This window comes from Bison bison, unplaced genomic scaffold (genome assembly GCF_000754665.1).
Source record: "Bison bison bison isolate TAMUID 2011002044 unplaced genomic scaffold, Bison_UMD1.0 scf7180017864072, whole genome shotgun sequence".
NCBI classification, from domain to species: Eukaryota; Metazoa; Chordata; class Mammalia; order Artiodactyla; family Bovidae; genus Bison; species Bison bison.
The window spans coordinates 5,561,560-5,569,916 of record NW_011494644.1 but is presented as its reverse complement, the minus strand read 5'-3'; the positions used below and the strand labels follow the sequence as shown (position 1 = coordinate 5,569,916).

The window sequence follows — 8,357 nt, the reverse complement described above, 5'->3', positions numbered from 1 at the left end:
TCTGCCCCTTCTTCCAACTGTTGCGTCGTCTTCTGTAGCGTAAGAGTCTTGGGCTGTAACCACCAAGCTCCTGGCTGGCACTCCTGACATTTTGTGAAAAACTGGCAGTGCCCCTTGGCTTGTTTATTATTTGGAGGTGGTTTTCAGCAAAGCCTTTAAACTTCGAGCTCACTGTTGTTTCAACAGGGAGCCTAGATATGGTTTGCGCCCAGTCTGTTTAAATAGTGGAGTCGGGGGGATCGATACCTCTTCAGGGTCATCATCATACAGTCGTGCTGGGTGGTGCCCACGGACCAGGGCCTGTCTCTCAGGGTCTCATCCAGACAGAGTTGTATTAATACCACAGCTCCAGTAGCAAGTGTGTGGAGAATTTCATTTAGAATATTTTCTTTGGAAGTTCAAAGTCACTTACTGCTCTAATCATGAATATTTTTCTTGAAAGTTTTAAGGCACTCAGGGTAGAAGCGTGTTGTCTCTAGTTCCTTCCACTGATGGCTTTCACAGTCAGCGATCACAGCCCGCCTGCCTGTGATGTTGAGTTGGGAGAAGGGGTTGTGGTTCTGGTGCTGGCTCTGCCTCTAATTACCTGTGTGGTCATGGGCACGGACCTCACTGCTGTGGGCCCCAGTGTCCTTAGTAAGATGAAGAAGCCGTAAATGAAGTAGCTCACGTTTATTGAGCAGTGTGCAATGTCAGGTACCTTGCTGGGCACAGGACTTTGAAGATTTTATTTCATTCTCCTAGTAGCTCTGTGAGTTACAAGGGTCAGGAAATTATGGCCCACAGGCCAAAATATGGCCCCTGTCTTTATTTGTTAACAAAAAAAAGTTTTGTTGGAACACAGCCATGCCTGTTTGTTTATTTGTTGCCTGTGGCTGCTTTTGCACTAAGGTGACAGAGGTGAACAGCTGCCCCACGAAGCCTAAAATATTTACTGTCTTGGCCGTTAGAGGAAAAGTCTGCTGAGCCCTGATGTTGAGCAAGAAGGTGCTTTGCTGGGTCCCCAAGTTAGAATGCCCCTATGTTATAGGTAAAGGCTCAGAAAAGTTAAAATCGCGTGATGACTCACTGACCCCAGACGCACTGGCTCTGAAGGTCACACTCCCGTCATCCCCTGATGCTGGCCTTCTTTGTTCTGTAGATGTTACTAGCACATCTTGTTGGCTTGGCTTAACGGTAATCTCTTTGCTGCATTCAGGAGGCTTCTCAACTCGTCCGTTCGTGAGAAGTGTCCAGCGCCAGAGCTTGTCATCCAGACCGTCTGTCACCAGCCCCTTGGCCGTCAATGAAAACTGCATGCGGCCTTCCTGGTCCCTGTCTGCCAAGCTGCAGATGCGCTCCAGTTCCCCTTCCCGCTACTCAGGGGACTCTCCAATTCACACCTCTGCATCCACCCTGGAGAAGATCGGGGAGGCTGTGGATGACAAGGTCTCCATCTCCTGCTTCGGTAGCTTGAGGAACCTGTCCAGCAGCCACCAGGACTCGAGCGACAGTCACAGTCGGCGGGAGCACAAGGCTGTGGGTCGGGCCCCTCTGGCCGTCATGGAAGGTGTGTTCAGAGACGAGTCGGACACCCGCAAGTTGAACTCCAGTGTGGCGGACACACAGAGCAGAAGCTCAGCACATGGGGATCACTTGCCCCCCGTCTCTGATCCATTTGATAACAATAACCAGATTGCTTATGTGGATCAGAGCGATTCTGTAGACAGCTCTCCCGTCAAAGAGGTGAAATCCCCAAGCCACCCAGGCTCCCTCGCAAAGAAACCAGAGAGCACAACCAAGAGATCCCCCAGCGCCAAAGGCGCTTCTGAGCCAGAGCGAAGCTTGCGGAAGGGGAGACCAGCCTTGGCCAGCCAGGAGTCCTCTCTTTCCAGTACCTCCCCTTCTTCTCCCATTCCCGTGAAAGTGTCCGTAAAGCCCTCCCGCTCCCGAAGCAAAGCCGATTCTTCCTCCAGGGCCAGTGGACGGCATTCCTCCCCTGCCCCTGCTCCAAAGAAGGAGTCCTCCCCCAAGTCCCACGAGTCTGTGTCGTCCCCTTCGCTCCAGAAGCAGAAGTCGGCTTCTTCCCTCGCTTATACTGCTTCCTCCACGTCTGCCAAGAAAGCCTCAGGCCCCACCCCGAGGGGCCCCTTCCCTCCTGGGAAGAGCAGGACTTCAGACAGGAGCTTAAGCCGAGAGGGCTCCAGACACAGCCTGGTTTCCGACAGGGCCAGCGTCACCTCCAGCTCCAAACCCAACTCCCCGCGCGTGAGCCAGGCCAGGGCCGGGGACGGCAGGGCAGACAGCAGGCACGTGCGGAGCTCCTCCATGGCCAGCCTGCGCTCCCCCAGCACGAGCGTGAGGGCCGGCCTGAAGAGGGACAGCAAGTCTGAGGACAAGGGGCTGTCCTTCTTCAAGTCGGCCTTGAGACAGAAGGAGACCCGGCGGTCGACGGATCTGGGCAAGACCAGCTTGCTGTCCAAGAAGGCGGGCGGGGGCTCCGTCAAGTCGGTCTGTAAGAGCGTGGTGGATGACAAGGCAGAGAAAGGCTCCCAGGCGCCAGGCTCCCAGCAGCCGAATGCCATTGCAGTTGGGAAAGAGCCGCTTGCCTCCAAGGACCCCTCTTCTGGTAAACATTCCCTGCTGTCCACTCGCAAGTCCAAGACTTCCCAGCTCGATTCTGCAGCGCCCTCGTCTCCTGGGTGCAGGCAGTCTGCTGAGAAATCCTCCAAAAAGTTACCTTCTAGCATGCAAACCTCTGCACGGCCTTCTCAGAAACCTCAGTGATACTTCTGCAGTCCAAGTGTTTTATGTGTAAAGATGTTAATTTATTTAGAACCCCTTCCCTCCCACCAAAGCCCTTTATGCTTCTGTTTTGTATTTTTTGGGGGTCATGTGCCTGCCGTGTGTGTGTGTGTGTTTGTGTGGTGTGTGTGCGTGCGTGTGTGTATGTGGAGAATTCAATTGCAAATTGTTAAAAGCGTCGCCTTATTCTGCCATTGAACCAAATAACAGCCATAGGCAAAGCATTGACACCAAGCTAACTGAAATAATTATAGATGATACCCTGGATGGTCCCTTTAGTAACTGTACATATTTCTTTCTAGAGAACTCTTAATGACTTTCATTGGACACTAGGGATTTGAAACCTGTGAAACCAGTTAAGCTATCACTAGTGTGCTCTGTAGAAGGATGAATTACTTGACTCTCGTTTCATCTGAGCGGAATTTGTCGTCAACTGTGGATTGTCACGTGGCACCAGGAACTCTTATAAACTGTGACACTTAACAGAGAAATAAACCGAGGGAAAAACTGTCGCTTTCTGCACTTTGGCCCCATCTTACCAGTCTTTGTCAAGGGCAATATTTTAACACTAATGTTTCTCAGGTATATACTCAGCTAGTGTAGGACGGTTGCGCATCCGTGAAAGGATCAAAGAAGGTGGCCTGTGGGTTGCTGTCATTTCTCCTACTGCCACAGAGAGTTTTTAGAGGTAGAAATGAAGTCTTTTACCACCTTCCTATCTGCAAAGACGTGCGTTGCCATAAGCTGTCTTGACCTGTGGGATGTGTTCTAAGAGATGGCAAGTCGGATAGCCAGAAAGCCAGTCACTAGTAGTTAAATTTTTTTTTTTCCCCTTGTAAATTTGCTCACTAAGGTCACTGCGGTTTTGAAATGGACTAGAGAAAATTCCTGGAAAAAAAGAAATGAATTCTAGACTGGATGCATAAATCTGCCATTTCCTTCTCTGGTGTGGCTTTTTTTTCCTATGTTAGAAATTGAAAGCTCCATGCTGCCCCAAGAACGCACACCTGTGTTTCCTCGTCTTGTAACTTGGAGAGGAAAGAAGTTGCCTGATGCCAGCAGCCAGTGATGGTATTTTCGAGCGATGTGTGACAGTGTTATGTGCATAATGTCTGCCTGTCAGGCTTCTCTGGGATTGTTTTTCAGGAATGCATTTATTTCTTCTTTGTGCTGAAGATGTAGTGAAACTCACAAGCAGGATGGAGCCTGCTTCATCTGGCATTGTCAGTGAAAATTCCATTTCTTTAGAGAAAAAGGGAACCTCAAGAAATTCACAGATAAGATATGTATATAGATTATTTCAAGCTTTTAGGAGGTGTTCTGGGATTTTTAGCCTTTTTTTTTTTTCCATTTTTTAAAAATGTCGGAGAGAGTCATGGTTCTGATTCTCTTTGAATAGCATTTGTCACTTTGCTGTGAAATATAGCATGCTAAGTTTATATGCGTTTACATATTAACTTTTTTTTTTTTTTAAAGTCATGGACTCTTCAGGTTCTTCCTGAACACCTTGTACACAGATCCATTTATATAATCTCCCTTTTCAGTATTGCCGTGTGTGAAGTAACTAGAACATACATTACATGCATAGCTATGGATTCTGCACTGTCCTATTTTTCTTTTTTCCCCTTTCTTTGCTATGAATACCTCTAGGGAAATGCTTCTAGTAGGTTGCTTTATTTTGCTGCTAATTTGAGCACGAGCAGGTTAACCTGCAAGTCTGGAGGCCATGTGTGTTGAGGGTAAGCTGGAATTGTAGACCCCTGCGATGTTTAAGACAACACATCTGGCCTTGTGAGAGTTAGGCTAGTGCTCTGTGAAATCCACTTACTCTGAGCCTATTGTGCTTGATCCTGACTCCACCACTGTGCCAGGAGTCCTCATCTCACCGTGCAGGCGTCTGGCTCCCCAGAGCAGCCTCACTCTCCCCTGCCGGGCTGTGACTGCCTTCCATCTTGATCTTGTTGCTTCGAGCAGCACATTGACAGCTCCATCAGTGTTCAGCCACTGTGAGTTTTCCAGTATCACTTTGATTTCCTAAAAAGATTGCACCAGATGTGGGGTTGTCATTATCTGGAATTGAGTGTTTGTCTAATTTGAACCTCTAATCGTTATTTAATAGGTAAATCTCATTTGAAATCTTTTATCTGAAGCTGTCTTAGAATCATAGTTGGACTACTCAGTGTTTTAATAACACTTTTTTGGGGGGAGAGGTGGGGAATATAAACAGTTAAGCATTAACAGAATGTAATTTAATTTTCCCAGTGGTAAATATTTTTATTCCGGAGTTCTCCAAGAATGGATTTTCTGTTGTGTTTAGTGTCTTTATAATAAAAAAAAAACCAAATCTATGAAGTATATTAAAGTTCCATGGGATCTAAAAATAAACTTTGCATATCTATAAACTGTATGTCTATGGAATTTAGTTCCTGTTTCAGATTTTAATGGTAAAAATAATCAGGAAGTATGGCACTGTCTAGGCATCTTGGTAAGCAATGAAAATTTCATCCTTAGTTATTAGGTTGCAACCTTTAAGCCACAGAAAAAGGATGTTTTGCCTAAAAGTGTGGAGATGCTCTTTGTGGTGTGAAGTATCTTATAGAAAAATTACACTTGGTTCAGTTCACTTCTTTGGTGGAGTTAGGGACTTGGTGTTCTGTTTTTTCTCTTCTCAGTGATGTTTGGCACAGTGAGCTTATATGTGTTTGGGGGTTAAAAATCATCTGCTGACGATGGTAGCCCTGGGTTCCTGGTTGACAACCAGGTGGGCCCGATTAGAGCAGCCGTATTTCCTGATAGGCACAAAATAACCACCGACAGTAGTGCTGCATCTGTCGTGTTTGTTTGCGTTTTAAAACCTTTATTCTTGATTTCTTTTCCTGTGAACATCGGGTGCGCGGAGTCCTCGTCATTCCTTCCAACAGCCCTACCTACACCTTGCCTTTGTAAAACCCCTAATGCAATGTGGAAGCACAAAGAGACTGTTAAGCTCGTGGCACCTCAAGACCATCTCCCACCTTTGCTGTGTATCTTCTCATGCTAAAAGCAGCCTAACGAAAGGAAGTAGTGCTCCACTGGACCGATAGAAATGGGTGTGGGGGTGTTTGTGGTGCAGCAAAATACTGCTATTGTCTGTGAGGCTGCCGCGACCTCTTCTGTAATCCTCCTTTCATCATTCATTCCGCAAACATTCGTTGAGGGCCTGCTTTGCTTGTAAAGGCAAGCTGAGAGCTTCAGGAGTTTGCTGTAGCTGAGGATCCCTGGGAGCACAGCTGATGAACCAGGGGTGCCAGTCCTTCCAAGCAGAAAGATCAGGTGGATCCTGGTGATCGGCCGAGGCCTGTGGGCCTCTTGAACAAGTCTGTTCTGTTCTGGAAACCAAAAGTGCCCTTCTTCATCTTTGGAGATACTTTACTGTCACATCCTCTGTTTCAGACTGTGCTGTCTCTACTACTTAGTGGTTGGAAATCCGATCTGAAGTCACTCTTCATTAGAATTTGGTCATTTGCATTTGTGTGAGGTGGATGTGGGGATTTCTGTGGGTGGGTGGGGAGAAAAATGGTCATCCCTCTAAAATAACCTATCGTGAAGAAAACAGGACAGAATGTAAAGGAAACAGAAGTGGCAGCCTTTATAAAAAAAGGAACAGAAGAGCTATGAACAAAGCTCATCTATTTCAAATAAACGTGTTTTAAAAAGTAGATTGACATCCGACGTTAAATTTCATTCTGACAAATTACTGAGCAGCTGGAGATGCTGTTTTCCTGTGTAGGTTATAATAATTATTGGATGCAAAGATTATTAGTGTTTCCGGGTTGGATTTTTGAGATAGTATGCAAATCACAAGCACAGTTTCAATAAAACGTGTTCTATGAGGCACACTGAACTTTGTATTACTTGGAATTGAGAAGAGCAAATTTGCGGACAAACCAGTGCCTATATCATAAACATAAACACAAAAAATAGCTGTTACTGTGCAGGCTGTCTGTCTGCAATTTCTTAAAGGGTAATGTTATTGCTAACTCCATATTTTCGGGGGGAAATCCCATGCTTTTATTCAAATGAACAGTCCATACTGACTTTTGATCAACTCTCAAAGTGTTTTTGCATCTGCATTTTGAGCATGACCAATCATTTTTTTTCCCCCAAGTAATGGAAATAATTTTGCATGGCCTCCGTCTAACCCAGAAAGCATGCTCTTACTACCTATGCAAACAACTAAGAAAAAATACAGACTACTTACACTCAGTGTAAGTTTGAAAAAAAAAAGACATCTCTTAGATTATGGAGCTCTATTTTTGGATTTGTAATTCTATAATCAGTATTGAAAAGCATGAATGTGATTTTTTGTTTTGCTTTGCATGTGTTTCTCTTTGCCGATTTTTTTTTTTTTTAATCATTGGCAAGATTGTGTGTAAAATAAGTATTTTGCAAGCAGGAGTGGAAATGGGTGTGTTGAACACACAGTGGTTTATATACTGTATTTAGCCAGAAGACTTTCCTAAAGTATTTTGTTCTAAAAATAACCTGCCATTTTCTATAGATCTTAATTTTTTATATCTTCTAGGGTTCTATCGTGGTCACAAGGAAAGAATGTGACTCCTAACAGTGCTAACAATTTTCAGACACTTTTGTAGAGACTTAGAGCTGTTCTGGAAAGCTTTGGCGCTTTCCCCACCACTGGTCACAATGAGACTGAGCTGTGAGGTGTACAGTAGCGTCCACCGTGGGTTAGGTTCTAGAGCTGCTCACAGTCGTCTTAAGACTGGTGTTTCCCAATTGAGGGAGAAGGGAGATCCAGACTCGGGAGGCTTTTTTCAGATCTCACGTACTCTCCCGAATTCCATCAAGCCTCTTGTGAAGAACTTGTCTGAGGTTCGGATACCCAGCACTCACTAGAATCGTCTGGGGAACTTTTAAAAGTGCCTCAGTCCCACTCCTCAGCTTTTGATCTAATTAGTGTAGTGGCAGGTCCCAGGAGCTACCATTAATATATTTAAAGCTCTGAAGTGTTTCTAATTTGCAGAATTGAGAAGCACTGTGATACACCTTCCCTTTGCTGAGAACTATGGCGAGAATCACTGCCGTGTGAAGTACTCACAAATGACTCAGAGTCCTCTGTTGCTTTGGAGAGACAAGGGAAAAAAAAAAAAGAGTTACTGATCAACCTCCTGTTTGAGATAAGGGGGGGTGCCTTTCTGATGTGAGGAGCTTGGAGCATCGTGTGCCTCAGCCTTTGCCTGTCTGGTGGGAGCTGGGGGTCTTTAGTTCACTGGAGCAGTTGGTGTCCCGTGGGGCTTGCCTCCTTCCCACAGCCTCTCCGCCGGAGGCCACAGCAGGGCCAGACCTTGGCAGGGAGCAGGACAGTCACTCTGAGTTAGAAAATGCTAAAGTAAAGCCTCCAGTGGCTTTGCAAAACCTGTCCCTGATTCTGATAGACCATGGTCACCTGTAATAGTTACAGTAGCAAACCTGAGGCTGCTGCCCAATTTCCTGTTAAGGAATATTTAGCTCACTCTCTCACTATCCAGAATGTAGTTTCAGGATTTTTTTTTTTTTTTTTAATGAATGTGAAA

General features: G+C 45.7%; 1 protein-coding gene across 1 annotated transcript in view; it reads left to right on the top strand.

Moving 5' to 3' along the window:
- Positions 1-8,356, top strand: part of USP31 (ubiquitin specific peptidase 31) — an 83,447-nt gene extending 75,091 nt beyond the window's left edge. The window contains exon 17 of the mRNA XM_010837418.1: positions 1,199-8,356. Within this exon, the coding sequence (XP_010835720.1) occupies positions 1,199-2,766 (1,568 nt within the window). The 3' untranslated portion in view covers positions 2,767-8,356. The remainder of the gene's footprint in view (positions 1-1,198) is intronic.
- The last annotated feature ends 1 nt before the right edge of the window (position 8,357 follows it).